General features: G+C 36.0%; 1 protein-coding gene across 4 annotated transcripts in view; it reads right to left on the bottom strand.

Annotated features, from left to right (window-relative positions):
- Nucleotides 1-25,260, bottom strand: part of SPATA6 (spermatogenesis associated 6) — a 144,101-nt gene that overhangs the window by 97,950 nt on the left and 20,891 nt on the right. For all 4 annotated transcript variants that reach the window (XM_028106932.2, XM_028106933.2, XM_088022432.1 and 1 more), the window contains exons 2-3: nt 21,900-22,037; nt 20,666-20,714 (exon numbers count right to left, since the gene is read on the bottom strand). In XM_028106932.2, the coding sequence (XP_027962733.1) occupies nt 20,666-20,714; nt 21,900-22,037 (187 nt within the window). The remainder of the gene's footprint in view (nt 1-20,665; nt 20,715-21,899; nt 22,038-25,260) is intronic.

Raw genomic sequence — 25,260 nt, 5'->3', positions numbered from 1 at the left:
TAATGTTTATAACACAATGTCCACAATAACCAAACTATGGAAAGAGCCTAGATGTCCATCAACAAATGAATGGATAAAGATGTGGTGTGTGTACACACACACACACACACACACACACACAATGGAATATTATGCAGCCATCAAAAAAATGAAATCTTGTCATTTCCAACAATGTGGATGGAACTAGAGGGTATTATGCTAAGCGAAATAAGTCAATCAGAGAAAGACAAGTATCATGATCTCACTGATATGAGGGATTTGAGAAACAAGGCAGAGGATCATAGGGGAAGGGACAGAAAAATGAAACAAAATGAGACCAGAGAGGGAGACAGACCATAAGAGACTCTTAATCTCAGGAAACAAACTGAGGGTTGCTGGAGTGGTGAGGGGTGGGAGGGATGGGGTGGCTGGGTGATGGACACTGGGGAGGGTATGTGCTATGGTGAGCGCTGTGAATTGTGTAAGACTGATGAATCACAGACCTGCACCCTTGAAACAAATAATACATTTTATGTTAATAAAAAAGTTTAAAAAAAGAGTCAGCCTTGATGTAATAACTGGTTTAATGAAATAAATAAGGTAAAATAAGATATAGAAAGTTTCAGATGTTGTAGCCAACACAAAGAGAACATATCTTTTTTAAGCATCTAGTCCATGTTTTTATTCGATCCTTATCCTAGATGCCCAGGGTGAAAATATCAGTAAATTCTAAGCAGTAGTATTACAGGCCATGTGCTCGGATTACAAAGCAAATTAACAATTTTTTAAAAAGATTTTGTTTATTTGACAGAGAGACACACAGTGAGAGGGAACACAAGCAGGGGGAGTGGGAGAGGGAGAAGCAGGCTTCCCGCGGAGCAGGGAGCCCGATGTGGGGCTCGATCCCAGGACCCTGGGATCATGACCTGAGCCGAAGGCAGACACCTAATGACTGAGCCACCCAGGTGCCCCAAATTAACAATATTTTTTAAAGATATTTAAATGAATCATGAATAAATGTTTTAAATAGAATCAAAAGACATCAGACTCAATATGAGAGTTCAGCAAAATGATTGAAAAGGAGATAAATATTTTTTGGTCACTTCCCTGTATATCAGCGCCACACACACACACACACACACACACACACACACACACACACACACACACAGGAAAGAAAAAACAAAAAGAAAAAAAGAAAAGAAAATTGGGTGAAGAGCTTTATTCCCAAAACCCACAGAATATATAACAGAAATAAACATAAGGGGGCACCTGGGTGGCTCACTCGTTAAGAGTCTGTCTTCGGCTCAGATCATGATCCCAGGGTCCTGGGATCAAGCCCCACATCGCGCTCCCTGCTGAGCGGGAAGCCTGCTTCTCCCTCTCCCACTCCCCCTGCTTGTGTTCCCTCTCTCGCTGTGTCTCTCTCTGTGAAATAAATAAATAAAATCTTAAAAAAAAAAGAAATAAACATAAGAACTATATGCCAAGTACACACACACACACACATATACACGCGGGTATGTGTGCACACACATATACCCCCAAAACCTTAGTAATAGATAGAAGGAAAACATAAATTTAAATAAGTCAATAAACACTGCAAATCTAAATGGGAAGAATGAATAATGTAAAAATGCCACTTCTCCCAAAGTACAATTAAAATTAAAATTCAAAGAGATTTATCTTAGACCTTGAAACATGATTCTAAGTTCATCCACAAAACTAAACATGTAAGAATATGAATATATCAAATGAAAATATGGATTACAGAAAGCTGTAATAATTAAACACGCAATATCAACCAAATAATAGACACTTAGAATGAACAGACAGATCATGATCCTGGAGTCCCAGGATCGAGTCCCGCATCGGGCTCCCTGCTCAGCGGGGAGTCTGCTTCTCCCTCTGACCTTCCCCCCTCTCATGTACTCTCTCTCATTCTCTCTCTCAAATAAATAAAAATCTTAAAAAAAAAAAGAATGAACAGACATAATGGAGGGGAAAAGGAATGGGAGAGTACACAGAGACAGGATGAGAGTTGAAAGAAAATGGGGAACAGATTTCTGCTTCTGATAATAGCAATTTATACAAAGCAGACCAATCATCGACTAAGAAGATTTAAAAAAATCTGGTCAAACTATTTTTAAAAACCTGCTTGAAGGCACAGAGAAGCAAATAAGGCAGTGAGGAATTACAGGGCCAAAATTCTGGAGAAGAAGAAAAATCCAGGAGGATGGACCAGACATTGGAGTTGTTTTCTCTCTAAGGGCATCTGCTAATTCTAGAAAAGACACATGAAAAACTGACAAATTTAGCTGAGCTTTTGATGGTCTCGAAGACCTAGAAGCAAAATATGACTGTAGAGCCTACCAACAAGGAGAGATTTTCATAAATTCTCCATACTTTAGCCCCTGAAAGGGTCCAGGAATAAAGATGAGCAGGAAATAACCTAGCTTTGATAAGGACTGAAACCTGGCTTCAAATGACCTTAATCTGTGACATTAGACTGACATGATCAAGGATTGCTAGTGCTACTAGCACCCTAGAAGAGGCAAATAAAAGCAAACAGAACCTATCTGGAGAAAGATACCATGATGCCATGCCCCCAATTATTTCTACAATTTTTCACATGCAATGTCCAATACACCAAACAACTCGGAATAGTTAAGAGTTATTTTTAGGAAACTGTTAAGCACTATTAACTAAAGCTAATTATACACCTACTCTATGACCCAGAAATTCCACTCCTAAGAATATACCAAGAGAACTGAGTATTATGATTACCAAAATATTTATAAAAATACCCATAGTAGCAGGGCGCCTGGGTGACTCAGATGGTTAAGCACCTGCTTCGGCTCAGGTCATGATCCCGGGGTCATGGGATTGAGCCCCACATCGGGCTCCTGGCTCAGAGAGGAGCCTGCTTCTCCCTCTGGCTCTCTCCCTGCTCATGCTTTCTCTCTCTGTATCTCTGTGTCTCAAATGAATAAATAAAATATTTAAAAAAAATAAAAAAATATCCATAGTAGCTTTATTCATCATAATCCAAGACTAAAAACAATCTTCATCAACAAGAAATTGAATATAGTATAGTCATACAGTGGAATACCAAAGGGCAATAAAAAAGAATAGTTTACTGAGACACAACAACACAGATGATTCTCACAGACATGAGCCATACATATTCTATGACCATTTTACATGAAGGTCAAGAATAGACAAAAATAATCAATGTTGATAAAAGTCAGAATAGTGATTATCTTGAGGGGAGCACTGACTGGCAGAGGCACACGGAAACCTTTTTGGGCAATGGAAACACTACGTCTTGGTGAATGGTGATTACTGATATACACAAATGTGACTAATCATTGATGAGTACACAGGATTAAAATTAGTACATTAGACATGACACAAAAAAATAGCTAAGACAATTTCAAAAGTTATAAACCTGGAGGACTCAAACTACCAGATATCAAAACTGAAGTTACAGCAATTAAGAAAACATAGTATATATGCAAGGATGGACAAACAGACCCATGAAACATGACAGACTCTAGAAAAAAATTTGCATGTATGGAGGCACTTAATTTATGACAAAGTAACATTACAGAGTGATGAGAATAAGAAAACTCTTTTCAGCAAATAGCATTACACACATAGATATATATAAAATAAAAATGAAATTTTATCCTTACTTCAAACCATAGATAAAAATGAAATCCAGGTGAATTGTAAATCTAAAGGTAAAAAGTAAAGGAATAAGGTTTTTAGATTAGAAGATAGAAGATAGAAGAACATCTTTATAACTTAGGGTAGGGAAAGAATAGAAGATAGAAGAACATCTTTATAACTTAGGGTAGGGAAAGAAAAAAAAAGCACTAAGCATAAAGAAAAAAATTAATAAATCAAACTACATTATTAAATTAAACTATATTAAAAATAATTTATTCATCAAAAGAACAAGAACCACTAATAGATAAAAAAATGCAAGCCATAGAGTAGGAGAAGATACTGCAACACATATAACTGACAGAGGGTTTGTAACTAGAAAATATAGAAAATTCCTACAAATTAATTAGAAAGTAACCTGATACAGAAATGAGCAAAAGACAAACATTTCACACACATTATGAAAACATGTCCAGAAAGATTGATAAACATATGTAGAATTGGTCTACCTGATTTGTCTTCAGGGAAATGCCACATAAAACCACTATTCACCTATCATAATGACTAAAATGAAAAAGTCCGGCAATGCCAGGAGTTGGGAAGGATGTGGAGAACAACTTTCATCAATGGCAGAGTGTATACTGGTAGAGCAACACTGAAAACTGTTTGGCATTGTCTACTCATGTTGACCCTAAGACTTAGTAATTCCACATCTATGTATATACCAAACAGGAATGCGTGCTCATGAGCACCAAGTCATGTAATCAGGAATGTTCAGAGCAACATTACTCATAATAGCAAAAACTAGTAACCTAAATGCCCATCAATATCCACAAATAACAGAATAAATAAATTGGAGTAGAGTCACATAAAGAAATACTACAGCAATAAAGATGAATGGATTAGTTAACTCACAACAACACAGATAAATTTCTCAAGCAAAATGCTCAGCAAAAAAGCCAGGCACAAAGGAATTCACACAGTAGGATTCCATTTATTTAGTGTTCAAAAATAGGCAAAGCTAAATTGTATTAGACATTAAAATGGAAATTCTTTTGTGAAACAGAGAGGAAACAGTGATTTGGAGGGGGTATAAGGGAAGCTTTCTGAAGTTCTAGCAATGCTGTATTTCCTCTAGTTCACAGGTGTTCACACTGTAATGTGTTTTTTTAAGATTTTATTTATTTATTTATTTGAGAGAGAGAGAGAGAGAGAGAGCACAAGCAGGCAGAGCATGCAGACGGAGAAGCAGGCTCCCCACTGAGCAAGGAGCCCAACGTGGGACTTGATCCCAGAACCCTGGGATCAGGATCTGAGCCAAAGGCGCTTAATTGACTGAGTCACCCAGGCATCCCTCACACTGTAATATTTCAATGAGCTATAAATAAATGCTTGAGTTAAACATGGTAGGTTAAATATATGCATTTGCTATGTTCCCTTCTGAACCCTCACTAAAAAAAACAAAGGATTAAATACACACACACACACACACACACACACACACACTCTCACAAACTCAATGGCAAAACCTGAGTGGAAACAATTTGAACAGAAGTAGTAACTGAGTTAACAGGAGAAAGCCAATAGACAGGGAAGCTTAGAAGCAACCCATATTGGGCGCCTGGGTGGCTCAGTTGGTTAAGCAATGGCCTTCAGCTCAGGTCATGATCCTGGAGTCCCTCCTCCCCCTTCATGCTCTCTCTATCTCATTCTCTCTCTCAAATAAATAAAATCTTAAAAAAAAAAAGCAACCCATATTATACTTGGGAATTCCTAACAGATTTAGTAATTGGTGGTGCCAGGTACCTCTGGAAATGATAGAATCAATGGGGCTAAAAGCCAGAGCAGTTGAAAGTTTAAGAAGCAGTCAAACCCCCAGATCCTTCCTTCAGTTTACAGTGCTAGGAAACTGCCTTTCCCCATACCCAGGCAGCTAACTGGAAGTTTATTCTCTGGAGTGGGCGGGACAGAGAGAAAAGGGTGAGAGGGAGGGAGAGGGGAGGAGGGAAGATTAGTCATCCACGTCCTTGTCATTGTTGTCCTTGGAATGGAAACAGCAGATACAGTTGATAGCAGGGCTACCATCTGAAAACAGGGAGATTAGGAGTCTGGGCTACATACTGATACTTCACCACAGCTTCTTCTTCCACAAGGTTCTAAAATCAGCAGTAGCCAAGTTTATAGCCTCTAGGAGAAAGATATGACTGATTTTTCTACTGAATATGACCAGCTAAAGAGAAAAGACATAAAAAGATGCTGACATCCTGTTTTCCAATAAGATGGCCCAGAGAAATCACCCTTCTAGAAAGTCCATGTTGACAATCTCCATCCAGGAGGAACCCCCAACAGATTTAGTCATTAGTAGTGCCAGGCACCTTTGGTACATAATTTCTAAAAGCCTATTAGTCTTCCGCTCTTAAATATGAACAGATGGCCAATAATTTGATGACACCCTCTAATATGAAAGGCAGAAGCAAAAACACAAAACAGAAAACAAAAGCAGAAGCAGCAGAGTTTGTCTCCCCAAATCCCCTCAAAAAAAAAAAAAAAAAAAAAACCAGACAGCAATTACATAGCAAAACCATAAACCGATGGACAACATTTGAAATAAATAAGGTGATAAGATATCTCTGCAGTCCACTCACAGTCATAAAACCCACAGGTATCAGCATCTATCTATGCAGGGAAGCAGAAGGAAGTAAGGGGCTATCTAAAGGACCTGGGAATGGCCCCCAGGTGCTCACTAGGAAGCACAGATCAATTTGAGAAAAGCAGCTAAAACCTGGCAAACGTTTGGCCATTCCAATAGCAGGTGAGTTCAAAAGACTTCAGGTAAGTTCCAAAGGTGGCAGTCCGGTAACCTGTAAGAACTATAGAAACTGACCACCCAGGGTTCCCAGGTAGGACAAGAGCCCAGGAAACTAGAAGAAACCGTAGAGAAGAGAATACAGGATTTTTAAAAAAATAGAAAAAGAAAACCCGGGGGTAGGGGGGTGGGGTGGGGGAAAGACTAATACAAGTAGAATGGAACAAAGGCAAAAAATCCACAAGGGCAAGCCATCATATTTGTTGAACACTACAGGAGGGACCTCAGTGAGGCTAAAAAGTTATCCTCAATCATGCTTCCTTCTAAACATTCAGGAAAAAACTAAATTCAATTAAGAATGAGCAAAGAAAAGGATAAAGGTCAAATATATACCTGGTTCTTGTGTAAAAAAATAATAGTGAGCAAAAGAAAAAAAATCCTACAATGAAGGCAGCCAAAAGATGTTTGTAAAAGAGATCACAACTATAATCTACTATTTGAAAATTTAAAAAGTTATACAAGATATTGAAGAGCTACATAAATCAAAGCCAGAAAAACAAAAAAGTGAGATGGTATAACTCAGGAAGGAAGTTGAAATAGGGGAAGTCATTTCAGAAATGAAGAATAAACTAAAACAAAGGCAAATAAAAACAACAGGAAAAAACCTTGAAAGAAATAAAAAGGAGATTTTTTAAATCAAAGAGAAACAAAAAAAGGTTTTTAAATGAGAGAAAATAACAAATGCTAAACAGACAAAAAAAAATTCAACATACTATAATAGCAGACCCTGATAAAGAAAACTAAGGCAAAGGAAAAAAATAAATCCTAAACAGTATCCAGGAAATTTTGCAAGAATGAAAAAAGATTAGAAACTACAAATGAGAAAGCACACACACTACTGGAGAATCCTAAGCCATACAAAACAACTTCAGGACATATTCAAAACTACTAGACTTTAAAGATAAATAAACAATATTTTGCTATCTAGGCAAAAAAAAAAATGACTTATAAGTGAAATAACATTAAACGTTGAGAAAAATGATTTAAATACCTGAGGGGGAACTGGGTTAAGTTAAGCAAAAACTGAAAAAAAAAAAAAAAACTAAACTATAAAACTAAGCAAAAGAGAGAAAATATTAATTCAAGTGAAAATAGAATTCTTGCCAAGAAAAGTAACCATAATATATTCGCCACATGGTCTAGCTAAAAATACTTTTTACATGGTCATCTATAAACCGAAATTGTGCTACAACTGTATTAAGAGGAGAGAAAGACAGAGAAAGGGCATGTATATGTTTTCGGGGCAAGCAGAGAATGTATAAAAAATAGTTAAATCCTTATTTTTCATAAGGGAAAGTACAGATAATGTCTAAAACTGAAAAAATCAAAATGTTTCAAATGCAATATAAGCATGTCAGAGATACATGGGTGAGTACAAAGAAAAACAAGTTTTAAAAAATAAAACCTAATCCTTGGGGAGTGGGAAACGAGGGAGGAGAGGGATGTTACAGGACTGCTGTTTTTGTAATAAGCTTTGTAGACTATATATAACTCTGATATAAAGAAAAGTAACATAATCATATAACCAATTAAAATAATTTCAATATAAGTAAAAACCAAATTTGAAAAGGTAAGACATTGTTACATATATGCATGTGTTTATATATGTATGTATATGTGTGTGTATATATATGTGTGTGTGTGTATGTATACATCTGGTCTGAGAGCAAGTCCTGCAGAATAATAAAATTAATTGCTTTGTAGATCTCTGGGTGAAAAGTTCTGACTCCGTGTGCATAATATGGCTACCCCTTCCATTTCAAAGAACTTGCCTTGCTTTGACAGTGCCAATTCAGTATTTGTGAATTTAAAAGAAAAAAAAGTGACACTTTCTTTTCAAATAAATAAATAAATAATAAAAGTGAAAAAAAAATCAGGGCCGCCTGAGTGGTTCAGTCAGTTAAGCGTCTGTCTGCCTTCAGCTCAGGTCATGATCTCAGGGTGCTGAGATGAAGCCCAGAGTTGGGCTCCCTGCTCAGTGGGGAGTCTGCTTCTCCCTCCCCCTCCTCATGCTCTCTCTCTCTTGCTCGATTTCTCTCTCATAAGTAAATATTTTCAAAAATAAAAATAAATAAAAATAAAAATAAATCATTTCATAAAGAAAAGTAAAAGGTTAAAAATAAAGCCAAGGAAGGCAATACTTCCATAAGGGATAGGATATAAGTAAAGCAAAAGGACCCCACCCTATCCAGAATCATTCCGGAAGGGGCCAAGCATGCAAGCAGAAAATGGCCAAGAAAACATTCATGAAAATATTACGTGGGTATTTAGTATTGCCAGTTATTATTTCTGTGAATCATTTCCAGCAAAGAAAGAAAAATAAATGCAGCTGTTACCAAGATATATTTCCAAATATAATTCATTTGTAATTCCAATAGGTTTGCTAAAGGTATCAATGGTCTCAGAAGTAAAAAGGGTCTCAGAAGGAATAGAAAGTTGAAAACCAAAGGGTTTAAATAGAAAACAATTTAAGATTTGTGTCCGTATACTCTCTACTTTGCGAATCTACCACCAGCTCAACGAACAACTGCCACACAAAGTGCAGTGACGAGATGACCAAAGGCACCACTGTTACTGCAACTGCCCAGCTGTAGAGAAATGGCTGAAAAGTAACTGCTTGGCTTTGATTTCTATTTCATCATAAGAACCTAGATTAACTTCTCCTGAGAAAAACTATTTGCTAGTTTCTATGAACCATTTTCTATTCCTTTATACTTAAAAAATATATTTTGGCAAAAATACTTCGGGAAGGAAGACCTTAAATTATTAAAGAAAAAGCTAACTAATGCTGCTAGAAACCACATAGCAAGTTGATGTAATTACATCTACTGGAACATATAGCATAATTAACCTCCTTTGACAGTTCCCCTTTCTCTTGTAACTAAATAATGATAATTTTCCTCATTCCTCTAAGAAAATTCTCATTTTCACATGTACTTTTAGTGTGAGTTACAGAGTAAATGTACTGTGATACTCCAGAAATCCTACTCACATACAGCAAATCAAAAGCTACAGTAAATACCTTGAGTGCCAGAATGCTGTTAGCCATCGCACCAGCAAGAACAATTGCTCTAATAATATCCTCTGAATGCTTATTTACCTGCCCTAACTACAAAGATGAATTGGTTGGAATGTATTTGTCACTGTGCATCTAAAATATGAATCCTGAGTCCTACAAGCCCTCCCTGAGGAGAAGGTAGGGACACTCCCATTTATAGACTTTGAAGGATATATTCTCAGCCTTCAAATCTTCACCTGAAAGCATTTTAATGCCCCAGACACCAGGTAAGCATTAATTCCCAGAAGCTTGACAGCAGGAGCCCTAGTGAAACTGCAATTTTTCCCTATAGGCAAGAGAAAGCAATATGGATACCTACTAATCCACTACAATATAAATAAAAATTATATTTTCCCTGTATCGAGTGTTAAAAGGAATGAGGCCAGAGAAGCTATTAACTATAAATATTTAAATACAAAATGTATTTCCTAATCAAAGGATTATAACACTAGAAAAACAGCTGCTATGTCTCAAAAGGATAGTTCCAACAGTCATAAAAACAGTAATGGGAGGCAGGTTTACGATGCATTATGATATTTTATTTAACTCTCTATCAGATAGCTAGTATGTGCCAGGTATTACCATATGCATTAGAGATATGGCAGTAAACAAAAATGGAAAAATCTCTGCTCTTATGAAACTGTTATTCTATTGAAAGAAAAATAAATAAATAATGTATCAGTGCTACAAAGAAAGACCGGAGGACCATTCATTCCTATTTGCCCTGAGCAGTATCCTTTTTATACCTGTTGTCTTGGTGGAACTATTAAAAGCATACTCTTTTACTCAAAATACCCTGGGTGTAAGATATAATAACTCTAAAGATAATGAGATAAGTAGAGATTGAGATATTAACCAACAGGTGCTATATATTAGATACTTTGGTGAGTTAAAAGGCCTCTTATTATGATGATAAATTTCAGCAATGACTGGAAAGAAGTAAAGAAGCAGGCAGTATGGGTATCTGTAGACAGAGCTTTTCAGACAGTATATTCTGTGTGTGTGTGTGTGTGTGTGTGTGTGTGTGTGTGTGTGTGTGTGTGTAGAAGAGAATCTGTAAACCTTCACTGAGAAAGGATGAAAGTCCACCGTTTCAATAAAGAAGTCTATGAAGTAGAAAACTTTTCATTCTGTTTCTTGCCTAAAAATGGTTCCCAGGGTATAGTTTTAGCCATCACCAAGTTTATTCTGGTAGATTGCAGGATTATAATAGTTTTCCTAAAGAGAATGCCTTCTCTATGAATATAAAACTGATTATGGCTTTTAATATCATTGGCACTTAATATCATTTTATATATCATATATTTCCCTAGACTTTAGGTGATTCTGGACCTCTAGAGTTTCCTTAGAGGTGCAGAAATGATGTGAAATGGAACTGGTAAATTCTCCAGTAATAACACTAGTAATAATAATAATACACCACCAGTAATAATAAACAAGAGACATTCTAAGTGTTTACTTTGTGCCAAGGACTGTTCTAAGCATCTTAACTGAGATTACTCAAGGATTTGACCATTTATCAGACTGTCCAATGACGGGGGTGCATGGATCTCCTTAAGCATTTGGACCATGCTCAATTTACTTCTAAATAACGTAATCTCAATTAACAGATACTGGACTTTAGACAAACAAGTACACATTAGTTTTGTATGTTACACAATGGAAAATGATACATGTGACTCACAATCCCAATTGTGAGTGGAGAAGTCCACGATTGTTTCAATGTTTCCTTACTTGAAATTCTCTTTGCTTCCATTGACATCAAGTTGGCTTTACTTCTTTGGGCTCAATTTTATATTTTATTTAAAGGAGTTGTTTCTACCATTTTACCATCACTCTGTGTTTAAGTTTAAAGGCTTGGTGCTATGGAGGCTCACTGTACGGACACCTATGAAAATTGTCCACAGCTTTCCCCTCCTTTCCCCTTCAATCAGAGACCTATGCGGTTTTTAGAAAGGTGACACATGCACCACTTGAACCAAAGTACAACATGTATAAGCTAAGTGAACAGCATATTATATTTCCCCACCCAACTGTGATTAGAATAAATCTCAAAACTTGATGAAAATTATGGATCACAGACCTCTTATTCTTAGGAATATGGAAGATGTGAGGCCTGAAATTGCTGTAATTTTGCTACCAGGAATTTTACTACAATAAATGAGGTGAAGATTCAGGAAGATATAATAATTATAAATGTATAAACAATTAAAAAAGTTTCAACACAAATATACCAATACAGGTCCAATCAGGAGACAGAAACCACACAAGGAAAATTTAATATAAAGAACTATTAACTATAATGGGAGTTAAAGTAATGAGGGATTGCCTAGCTGTAAGAGAATGTAAAAGAATATAGGAATAGCAGGGATGCCTGGGTGGCTCAGTCGTTAAGCACCTGCCTTCGGCTCAGGTCATGATCCCAGGGTCCTGGGATCGAGCCCCACATCAGGTTCCCTGCTCCGCAGGAAGCCTGCTTCTCCCTCTCCCACTCCCCCTGCTTGTGTTCCCTCTCTGTCAAATAAATAAAATCTTAAAAAAAAAAAAAAGAGAGAGAATATAGGAATAGCAGATTAAAGGAACAGCCATTACTCCTGGGGCTCAGAGCACCCAAGGAAGAGTTCTCCCCAAGCTCTCTTCTCCAGTGCTGAGATCCAGAACTTGTTCAAGAGGGTACAACCTTTGCTCACTGAAAGAGAAAAGTTGCTCACTTACTGGAAATCTGCCTAAGGAACTTGCTAGAAATCAACCACGTAGGGTGCCAGGGAGGTTGTTCACAGAGAAGTGTTTCATCAGAGGCACTTCAATACAAAACTACAAACAATACCATACTACAAACAGGGACAGCTAGAGGACACTGCTGTCGGCCACCCTGCACTGCAATACCTGAGCGCCAGGGAAGGCTCAAGCACCACAGGAGTATGCTGTGGGAAAAAGCCAGCACACCAGCACCTGGAAGCAAAATCATTTCCCTCTGTAACGTTACTCCAGGGCCCTCTACTGCGTGAAGCTTCAGTACCAGCTGAGAAAAAAAAAAAATTAAAGGAACCAGATCAATTTCCACAGAGCAGACAAAAAGACCAAATTTGGAACTAAGGGGTAAGAAATCAATAACCAGCAGATTATATGAAGCAAAAATTGAAAAAATGAAAGGAGAAACAGAAAATTCAATAATTATAGCTAGACATTCAAATGCCCTTCTCTCAGTAACTGATAAAATAATCAGGCCTCCCTTACCCCTCAAGAGATAAAATCAGCAAGAATATGGAAGACTTAAACATTATCAACCAACTTGACCTAATTGAAATAGATTGATATAGAATATCTCAACCAACATCAGCAAAATACACATTCTTTTCAAGAGCAACTGGAATATTATTAAGGATAGAAACCTTACGATATGCCATAAATATGTCTCAGTAAATTTAAAAGAACTGAAATCCTATAAAGTAAGTTCTGTTACCATAGTAGAATTAAGTTTGAAATCAATATCATAAAAAAATGAAATCTACATAAAACATGTAGAAAATATGAAAATATTTGGAAATGAAAGAATATATTTCAAAATAACCCCAAGATCAAAGAAGAAATCACACACAAATAAAAATTAGACAGTATCTCAAAATTAATGGAAACAAAAAAATAACATCAAAATTTAATAAATGCAGCAAAATCAGTGTGTAGAAAGAAATTTTAGCTTTAAATGCTTATACTAGAAAAGAAAAATATCTAAAATCAATCATCTAAACTTCTATTTTAAGAAACTAAGAAACAAAGAGCAAAGCATGCACCAAGCAGGTAGAAGAAAGAATAATAAAGATTAAAATAAAAATCAGTAAAATTGAAAATAGGAAAACAGAAAAATATCATGAAATTAAAAAGTGGTTCTAAAAATTATCAACAAAATTGATAAGCCTTTAGGCTAAGCCATCCAAGAAAAAAAGAGAAAATGCATATTATCAAAGGCAGGAATGAAATAAGAAACATCAATGCTAATCCTCCAAAAATCAAAAATAGAAGAGGAAAGTATGAATGACTTTAAGCAAACAAAGTAGACATCTTAGACAAATTTCTGGGAAGACAAATACCAGAGTTAACTCAAGAAGAAATACATACATAAGAAAGTATTGATACAGTAATTTAATCCCCCCTCCCCAAAAGAGCCCAGGTCCAGGTAAATTCTAACAAATACTTAAAGATAAAATAATATCAATCTGGGGCAACTGGGTGACTCAGTTGGTTAAGCAGCTGACTCTTGGTTTCAGCTCAGGTCATGATCTCGCAGTCATGAGATCGAGCCCTGCATTGGGCTCTGTGCTCAGTGGAGAGCCTGCTTCAGATTCTCTTTCCCTCTCCCTCCTGCTCACTCTCTCTCTCAAATAAAAAAAAAATCTTTAAAAAAATAATAATATCAATCCTATACAAACTCTTCCAGGAAACAAAAAGGACACATTTCTCAATTCATTTTATGAGGCTAGTATTACCTAGATAACATAGCAAGACAGAAAAATTACAAAACTACAGATCAAGTTTCTCATAAATAGATATAAAAATCATTAACAGGAGCACCTCGGTGGCTCAGTAGGTTAAGCATCCAAATCTTGATCTCAGCTCAGTTCTTGATCTCAGGTTTGTGAGTTCAAGCCCTGCATTGAGATCCACGCTGGGTGTGGAAACTACTTAAAAAACTATCATTGATGGGTAGGGTGATGGGCATATTGGATGATGGGCATTAAGGAGGGCACTTGATGTAATGAGCACTAGGTGTTATATGCAACTGATAAATCACTAAAATCTACCCCTGAAACTAATAATACACTATATGTTAACTAAATTGAATTTAAATAAAAAATTTTTTAAAAATCATTAACAAATATTAGCAAACTGAATCCAGGAAAATATAAAAAGGACTATATACCATAACCAATTGGGATTTTTCACAAGAGTAAAAGAAGGTTGGTATACCATTGGAAAACCATAATGTAATAAACCATATTAATACAATAAAGGGAAAAACACATGAAAAACACAGAGAAAAGCATATGACAAAACTCAATAGCCATGCATGATAAAAACTCTCAACCAGTTAGGAACAGATCTCTTCCTCTTTTATCAATAATAGAAGATCTCCTAATAAGATTTTTTTTAATCTCCAATAAAAACTACAGCTAACATCAAATTTAATAGAAATAATGTTTTTCCCCTCATATCAGAAACAAAGCAAGACTGTTTGCTTTCACCACTTCTTTTCAACACTGTACTGGAGGCTCAAGCCAATGCAATAGGGCAAGAAAAACATTAAAGGCATACAGATTAAGGGCGCCTGAGTGGCCAGTTAAGCCACTCTTGGTTTTGGCTCAGGTCATGATCTTGCGGTTGTGAGATCGAGCCTCACATTGAGGCTCTATGCTCAGGGGGACTCTGCTAGAGATTCCCTCTCTCCCTCTGCCCTTCCCCCAACTAAAATAAAACAATAAATCTTTAAAATTAAAGAAAAATAAAGGTATACAGACTAGAAAGAAAAAAGTAAAACTGCCTTTATTTTCAGGCCAAATAATTCTGTATATAAAAATTCCGTGTATAAAAAAAAAAATCAACAACAACAACAAAAACCCTACTCTCTACCTGTTTAGCAGGTTCAGGCTTCAAGATAAATATGTAAAATCAATTTTATTTCTACAGAATAGCAAATAAGAATTCAAAAATAAAATTAAGAAAACAATTCCATTTTTTAGCAGCAAAAAGAACGACATACTTAGAAATAAATTTAACAATAGCATCAAAAAGAATAACATACTTAGAAATAAATTTAACAAAAGAAATGCATGACCTGTGTACTAAAAACTCCAAAACACTGCTGAGAAAAATTAAAGACTGTATAAAAAAATAAATAAACACACCAAGTGCTTACATCAGAGAGGTCATAGTTTACGAAGGCATCAACACTATTCCTATTCAACACTCTTCCTCTCAAATTCTCATACAGAAATTGACAAGCTGACTTTAAAATGTATATGGAATGCAAAGAACCTAGTAAAAAATCAAAGGTGAAGGACTTAACCTGATTTCAAAACTTACTATAAAGCCACAGTAATCGAGACAGTCATATTGACATAGGATAGCCATACAGATGAATGGAACTGCCTAAAGTCTACAAGTAACCCCTCACACTTACAGTCCATTGGTTTTCAAAACAGATGTAAGGAGATTCAAAGGGGACAACTGGATAGCCATATTCTTGAAAAGGAAAGAAAACCAAAAAAGAACTAGACTTTTACCTCTCATCATAGACAAAAATTAACTCAAAATAGATCATACGCCTAAATGTAAAGAGTAAAACTATAAAATTCCTAGAAAAAAATAGGGGAAAATTTTTGTGACCTTGGATTAAGATTTCATAGATATGACACCAAAAACATGATCCATATAAGAAAAATATTGATACACTGGACTTCATAGCTTTTATTCTTCAAAAGATACTGTTAAGAGAATGAAAAGACAAGCCACAGACTGGGGAAAAAAAAAAGGACTTATATTTAGAATATTAAAAAAAATTTTTATAAAACCTTACAACTCAATAAAAAGACAAACAACCCAATACAAAAACTGGCAAAAGATCTGGATAAGCATTTTAGAAGAAAAGATATATGAATACCTAATAAGCACATGGAGAGATGCTCAACATCATTATTCATGATTGAAACGCAAATTAAAAATATAAAGAGATAGAATTACACATCCACCGAAATGTCCATATAGTAGTCCTTGGGCGATGTGCTCCAAGGGGACCTCCTGTGGATGCCTGAAACCCTGGATAGTACCAAACCCTAGACATACTGTGTTTTTTTCCTGTACATTCACAGCTATGATAAAGTTTAATTTATAAATTAGGCACAGCAAGAGATTAACAATAACTAATAAAATAGAACAATCATAATATACTGTAGTGAAAGTTACGTGAATGTGATGTCTCTCTCTCTCTCAAAATATCTTATTGTAATCCCCCTATCTGATGCGAGATGATAAAATGCCTATGAGATGAGATGAAGTGAGGTGAAGGTCACAGGCATTGTGATGCAGCATTGGGCTGCTACTGACCTTCTGAAAAAATGTCAGAAGGAGAATCATGGGCTTCTGGACCCTGGTTGATCATGAGTAACTGAAACTGTAGAAAGTGGAAACCACTAATAAGGGGGACTACTCTACTCTGAAAGATTGACAATATCAAGTTGTGCGGATGGCATAGAAAAACTGAAACCTTCATACATTGTTAGTGGGAATTAAAATGGTACAGTAACTTTGGAAAACAGATGGACAGTTTCTTAAAAAGTTAAACACAGGGGTGCCGGGGTGGCTCAGTCAGTTAAGCATCTGCCTTCAGCTCAGGTCATGGTCCTAGGGTCCTGGGACTGGGCCCTGCGTCAGGATCCCTGCTCAGCCGGGAGTCTGCTACTCCCTCTCCCTCTGCCCCTCCCCTCCATTCATGCTCTCTCTCACTGTCTCGCTCTCTCTCTCAAATAAGTAAATAAATAAAATCTTAAAAAAAAGTTAAACATATACATATTATACAATCCAGTTTATATCCATATATTCATACCAATACTGTTCATAATAGCCAAAAACTAGAAATAATCCAAATGTTCATCCAAATATCCATAAAACAGAAATAATGTTAAATGCAGAGAAAAATTTTAGGAGAACTTCCTTCATGAACTATCAAATCTCTGATCTATAAACACGATGTGTCATTTCATTTGTTTTTTTTTTTAGCTGATCTTTAATTTCACTCAGAAATGTTTTGGAGTTTTGGAAAGGGAAAAATTTCATACAATAGAATACTAATTTGTCATTAAAGAGGAATGAACTACTAATACAAAGAACAATATGGATAGATCTCAAAAATATTATTTTAATGAAAGAAGCCAGACAAAAGACTCCATATTAATCTATTTACATGAAATTTCTAGAAAAGGCAAAGAGAGATAGGGGACAGGAAGTGGGCATAAGGAATGACTGTAGATGAGCATCAGGGAACTTTTTGGGTGATGGCAGTATCATGAATTGTGATGATGGTTCACAACTGTATAAATTTTCTAGAAATCATTTAACTACAGTTACAATGGTGACTTTTGTGATATGCAAATTATACCTCACTAAAGCCATTACTGTAAGGGAAGAGGAGAAGAATGACTCTGCCTTTCCTACAAGAACTGTCTTTCGGGGTAACCAAATTGCTAATAAAGAAAATTTCTTTTATAGAGGAATTCCAGCTAATAAATACAGAAAGTGACAATATTAGAAAAATCACACTTTGTAATCCCTAATTAAAAGATGGATCTCAAAGGGTGCTAAAGCTACTCAATGAAAGACTGATGAGGAACTCTGCAATAGAGGAATCAGGCTGGTGCTGCCTGGAGCCAGATCATCAATCTTAACATCACTAAACTTAAGATCATCAGACTCATATACCACTTGATATTTTACAAGTACACAGCATCAGCTCTGAAAGATTCTTGCCAAAAAAAATAAAATAAGCCTGAATCCAATCAAACCTCTAGATCTAATTATCAGTTTACATAATACAGTAATAAACAAGCTAAACAACCCTTAAAGGAAGCAATCAGTCAAATCCAAGTTGTAGGATATTCTAAACGACTTGGTTTTTCTAGCAAATTCACAGCATTAAAGGGGTGCCTGGCTGGCTCAGTCAGTGGAGCATGTGAATCTTGATGTTGGGGTTATAGGTTTGAGCCCCACATTGGGTGTGGAGATTACTTAAAAAAAATCTTAAAAAAAAAAAGTGAGGGACACTACTACAGAAAAAAAGAAACTCAAGAGCTAAACAGCGATACACAGAGTGTGAACCACACCTTGATTGGATTCTGATTTTATCAAACCAACTGTAAAAAGACGTTTGGTGACAACTGGGGAAATCTTCCTAATGACTACATATTTGATGTTATTAAGAAATTATTAATTTTCTTGCATGATACCAGCATAGTGTGTGTGTGTGTGTGTGTGTGTGTGTGTGTGTGTGTGTGTGTGTGTGTGTGTGTGTCTTTATCAGTTGGAGGACATGCTAAAGCATTTGTGGTAAAATGATGTAAAGAATTTGCTTTTAAAGATTCCCACAATTACTTTAAGTGACAGAGTGTACATGTAATAAGACTGATAATATGTTGAAAATTGTTGAAGCTGGACAATAGGTATATTGGACTTCATCATCCCATCCTCTCCACTCTTAGTATGTTTTAAATTTTTCATATTAATAAGGTTAGTGGACAGTGAAAGACTGTACAACTAAGAGGGAAAAAACATAAAAGAAAAAAAGAAAAAGCTCAGAGGGGAGGTCAAAGATAAAGACTGATGTGGAAGTCATCAGAAGATAGAGAATACATGAAGCCAAGTCGTTGGAGAGCAGAATAAAGGAGAAAATAGAAAATAAATACATAAAAAGAGACCAGAGAAGTAAAGCCAGTGGAATAGGAATATTTAAAGACAGAGCAATGAAAGAGGAGTTTGAGAAAGATACCAAAAAGTGGAATCAGTAAGGTGAGAAGAGACCTAAGAGAAAAACTGCATCAGGAAAATCAAGCAAGAAAGTTTCCAAATAATAAAAACCATGAAGTACGCTTCTTATAGCCCCAAAATTTCAAATCAAATAGAAAAAAGGGGGCACCTGGGTAGTTCAGAGGGTTAAGCATTCAACTCTTGGTTTCGGCCCAGGTCCTGATCTCATGGTTTGTGAGATGGAACCCTGTGTGGGGCTCTGCGCTCAGTGAGAGTCTGCTTGGATAGTCTCTCCCTCTGCTCCTTCCCCTGCTCCCACTCTCCCTCTCTTTCTCTCTCTCAAATAAATAAATCTTTAAAAAAAAACAAATAGTAAAAAAAAAAAAAAAGGTTTCAAACAAAAGAATTTCAGAATGATGAAATAATTATCTCATATTTAGATATGGGATAACAATATCTAGATATTAGATAATATTTAGATATTTAGATACCAGAATTCATATTTTCTAAGATACACAACACAATTTCCCAGATATTGAGGAAGGTGTTCAAGAAATATTAACATTTATGTAATGTTATTTAAAAAAAGGCATTTACCTACTGGCACCAAACTGCTACCTACCTAATCTACCACAGTGAAAGACAGAATAGCAAGGGCTAGAACAACTATAAAAAAATAAGTAAGATAATGACAGTGGCCATAAAGAGTTCTCCGGAGAAGAATCATTCAACTGTACGATTCATGAAGATAAGACAGTAAGCTGGCCCTGTTTCTCTCCCTATGCCCAGATTCCAGCATGGTGCCAGGTTCCATGCTTCTACAATGCTGGAATCCCAGGGGGTGCAGGGCAGAAGAACAGGTGACATTGATCATGCCCAAAATTGTTGGTGTTTGAACCACAGTTATATATTAGACCAAACTGGAGATCTCAGATCCCTCTCTAATTATAAGGATAAATAACAGAGCTTTTCATTTCATACCCAGAGCTTGAATAACTTATTCCCAAGTATATATATAACTTTGCATTGCTGCTATCAAAAACAGTTGTATCTTTTTATAGTTGATTCCTAGTACTTTGAGGAATTTACTATTATTCACAGCCTTGAAAATGTCATTTCAAATAATTTACCAACATATTAGATGCAATATAAAATGCAAGTCATATATAATTTTAAGCTACCATTACTTCAATCTTCTATTATTTACTCTATTAATTTGTAATACCCTGAGGTTAAAGACATAGGCTTGTTTGCAGGGCAAAGTCCCACCCAATGTGAATCTCTATCTTTACATCAAAAACATTTCATATCATCTAAATCAATATAAAGTTCAAATAAGTCTTTTTGATTTCCACAGACCTAACACAGAAAAAGGAAAAACTCCCAGCCTCTCTGCAGCACATGTATATTTTATTATTTCCAGGTATATTCTGAAAAATGTTTCTAAAAAGTGTTTAAAAAGTCTCAACTCAAGATTTTTAAAATTCTTAGTAGACTCTTTTTAACTTTTACCTAACCCAAGATTAAGCAGCATAATTCTAAAATGCCCTAGAATCAGGAATTAAAAGTTAAAAACTTACATTCAAGCTGTGCAACCACATCTCCAGGGTCTACTGCTTCAGGGAACACCTGGAGCGGGAGAACGGAAAGGGAAGCAAGGTGAAGACAGGAAGGGAAAGGAATATACACATGAAACAACAGTCTGTGTTTTCCCTCTCATTCCCCAAATATTCCTTTCCCAACCAAAGAAACTTCTGGCGTTACTGAAGACTGTCACTTCGTCTCTGTTTCCCATGATCACTATGGAGGATTTGACAATTAAACATATCTTACGGCCGGCTGTCGTGCCCTCTCCAACTTCACCTGTGCTTCCTCTTCACCTCCAGTTCCTGCCCTGTTTGTTTCCATGGTCATACTGACCTTCTTGGTGCTCCTCCAACTCATCAAGCTTATTCCCAACAAGAAGGCTTTATATTTGCTATTCCTCTGCTTAGAATGCTTTTCCCCTAGACCTTCGAATAACTGATAACTATCTCATAATTCAGGTTCAGCTTAAATGTTACTGCCTTCTCTGACCACCCTTTAAATTAGATAATCCCCCTAATCACTCAGCCCCTCTCTGTCCCCTCACCCTCCCTTTATTTTTTTCATGACACTTATCACTATCTAAATTTGTATTATTCCTGTGTTTACTTGATTATTGCCTGTTTCTCCTATTACAGTGAAAGCTCCAAGAGAGGAGGCTGTTTGTCTTGTTTACCCAGTGCCTATAGAACAGTGCATGGAACAGAGCAAGACGTGGGTACTTCCTTGTAGAAGAAAAGGAAAAGAAAGGAAGGGAGGGAGGGAGGGAGGAAGGAAGGAAGGAAGGAAAGCAGAGAAGGAAAGAAGGAGATAAAAAAGTGAGGAATATGATTGGTAATAACCAAAAGCAGCAGTTTCAGGGAAAAATAGAAAAGAAACTCATAGAAAGAAGTATCATAAGATAGCCATAGTAAAAATAAAACTTATTTTTTCCCATTAATATCTCTCTTTTTTTATAAAAATTATTTAATACTCAAGATGCTCTATTTTACATAAAGCCCACTAACATAATTTTAGAAATAAGCTGATCCATCATGAAAAAGAGGCAACTGATTTAATGCATAACAGAATGCATATTTATTTTCAAGCTTCCGGGTTTAAATTACATATCTCCTTTCGAACGAAACCAAAGTATAAAGTCAGCAACAATAATTTGTGTTCTGGGCTTTTATTAAAAATTTGGAAGTACTATGATTATTTGTTAATATTTGATCTGATATTTGAACTCACCTTTTCAAACACCATTCTGGCATTGAAGACCAGTGGAAAATTGGCTGGGACACATTGTGTCTTTTTGTATTGGCCAAACACACAGATGCTAAGATAGATGTCCTCCTTGTCCTTCAGCACCACTCCTGGACAAGTTACCTGAATGAAATTAGATAGATGTAACTGCTTTATGAATTCCCTGAACTATCCCACTAAAATAATTTACAAGGCATTACATAAAAACACTAGTCTGCTAAGCTAATAAAAACACACACAAATAAAAAAAGGAGAGAGAGAGATTCTAATGTTTACAGAGTTAAATGAAATGCCTTTATAACTTCCATCCCCCTGAGAAATCTATGATTCTCCATTTGGTTATTTGTGCCACATTTGAAGCTCTGTGTACTGGCTCTTGGGACAGACACTAACAGTTTTAAACAGTCAGCCTTAGGCACCCACTTTATGCTGAATGCTGACATAAACTTCTTCAGCATCATTTAATCACAAAGGATTAAGACTCAGCAGAAACAAAGCACTATCCTAGAGGACACAAAAAAATAGCGATAAAAAACACAAATCTGACCTATATCACCCTACACAGCAGCCCATACACACCCTCATCAAAAGCAATATGACAAAGTTTCAAAGCTAATGAATTATAAGTTTCTGGCCCAGTGAAATTTTTTTTAAATATGAAACTGCACTTAATTAGCCTCAAGATTGACAGAAAATGTAGGCACAAAATATAGGCTTTCTAAAAACTACATGGCAGTCTCCCCAGTCCCTGCCATATTTCATTTAGTCAGTGATCAACCATACACTTAAAGAGATATTAAAGGCTCTCTAAGATTTGAATCCAACCTACCCACATAGTAATATTACTCAATGCCTCCCCAATAATACAGTCAAAGTATATTTTTATTGTCCTCTGAACACACACATTACATTCTTCCATTATCTGGATGACTACTCCCTACCACTCCATTCCATCTCCTCCTCATTTATACTCATCACTTACCAAGGCTTACATCAATCAGCTGCATCTCCTACACAAAACTTCTCTTGACTCACCAGCTATCATTATTCAAGTCCATCTAACTCAAAGATTTACTATGAATTTACTATATTCAAGTAAATACATTTTAGATTCTCATAACAGTTTGTAGTTCTCTTAAGGCCCAATTATTGTCTCCATGCATTTTAATTAAGTGGGTACATCCCACCTCTTTTAATTATAACTCCCTTATAATTATAATTCTGAGGACAGAAACTTTATTTTCCTCATCAATATATCCAAAAACAGACTTTCAGTATTTAGAAGAAGCTTAGAGATTATCAAGTACAGCTTCAGATTATTTATATATGATAACAACAGAGCCCCAAGAAAGTATAAGTGATTTACTTATTTAAAATGACATAGTAAATGAATCAATACAATACATTCAAAAGTGCTTAGAAAAGTGCCTAACAGAGCATCCAACCAATATTAGCTACAGTTATTGTTAGACTGAAAATCATTATCATTTGTCATCTCAACACAAATAACTACATTGAATAAATAAGACTTCATGTCTCTTTGTACATAGCAGTTAAGATTATTGTTATTTTCTATGCCAGACATTTTGACTCCATCTCCCTCTTATTCTGTTTTCCACTTCTGTCCTAATACATTCCCCACTGATTATTAAAATCTTTTAAAATCAAGGTCCTCAGCAAATCTCATGCTGTCCATCACCTTCATTTCCTACTCTGCCTCATTAAAATCAAACCTGTTAGAATCCCTCTAACTCCATGTTATCCAATGTGGTAGCTGCAAGCCATTTATGCTTATAGTTGTGGCCAGTCTAAAACTGAGATGGACAATGAATGTAAAATACAAGATTTTGAAGATTTTGACAACTTGTTCAAAAAGATTTTGAAGACTTATTACAAAATCAGCATAAAATATTTCATTAATAACTAACACTATGAATATATTCATTTAAATAAAATTATTAAAATTAATTTATCTACTTAAACTTTTTTTTAATGTACCTGGTAAAAAATTTAAAATTACATCCTTGGTTCAAATTTGTCACTCATATTCTATTTCTATTGAGTAATGCAGCTGCTCTAATTGTCCTACTAGAAACTACTGACTCTCCTTCCAATGTGTAATATATGCAAGAAGGCCTGAGTTTTTCTCATCCACAATTCTACAAATTCTGCCATGCTTTAAAAGAACAGCCAGCAGCTTTCCAAAAAGAAAGCAGGAAAGGAGGGTGGGTAAAGAAAATCAGATGGAACAAATAGAAAATAAAAAGCAAAGCAGTTGACTTAAAACAACCATATGGATAGGGGCACCTGGGTGGCTCAGTCGGTTAAGCGACTGCCTTCGGCTCGGGTCATGATCCCAGGGTCCTGGGATCGAGCCCCGCATCGGGCTTCCTGCTCCGTGGGAGGCCTGCTTCTCCCTCTCCCACTCCCCCTGCTTGTGTTCCCTCTCTCGCTGTCTCTCTCTCTCTCTCTCTAATAAATAAAATCTTAAAAAAAAAAAAAAACAACCATATGGATAATTACATGAATGCAAATATTCTAAGCATTCTAATTAAATGGCAGAAATTATTCAGATTGGATAAAAAAGCAAGACACTTTTTTGCTGTCTGCAAAAAAATCACTTTCAAGATAAAGACATACATAGAAAAAGTACGTTCAGAATAGTAGACCAAATACCTCCAAAAATCAGGCCCTCTATAAAAGCAAAAGAGAACACTACCAACAACTGCCAAAATCAACTTTTTACAGCTCTAGAAATTAACCAGAGATTTGAAACAATCTGAAGAGTATTTACTGGAGAAAAACAGCTGAATTTTGGTTAAAACAGTGATATTGTGGTGTGTTAATGTATTCTACTCCCCATCTCCTCTACTCAGGACTTCTGTAGCCTTGAAAACCAAAATCCTTAGAATTACAGTAGCCATGAAAACCAGCAGTCCCACAGACACTGGAGGAGAACAGGTTTAGTGTTACCCAAAAGCCCCATCCCCAGGATACTGTCATTATTTGATCTAACAGTACCCTGAAAACCTTCATTCACAGGGATTCTCTTTATTTGACCTGAATTGGAGTTCATTCATACAAACAGCCTTTCTCCCCAAGGCAATTGTCAAAAATAATCAGTAGCCATTGTTTAACACCACAGATGCCCGAGGCAGTGATCACAATTGAGGCAAACCATAATCTGATCAAAATACTTAAAAGGCAAAGCTGGAAAATCATGTATATGGGTGTGTGGGGGTTGGGGGGTGCTGTCTTTGAGAAGCTATAATATATTCTTGGCAATTTAGAGGATCATGCACATGTTCAGGGCTGTGCACGTGCCCAGAAATGACTTGATGAAACC

This window comes from Eumetopias jubatus, unplaced genomic scaffold (assembly GCF_037043125.1).
Source record: "Eumetopias jubatus isolate StellerSeaLion01/CBP00866 unplaced genomic scaffold, mEumJub1_p1.0 scaffold_4, whole genome shotgun sequence".
NCBI lineage: Eukaryota > Metazoa > Chordata > Mammalia > Carnivora > Otariidae > Eumetopias > Eumetopias jubatus.
This window is presented reverse-complemented; position numbering and strand designations above follow the sequence as displayed.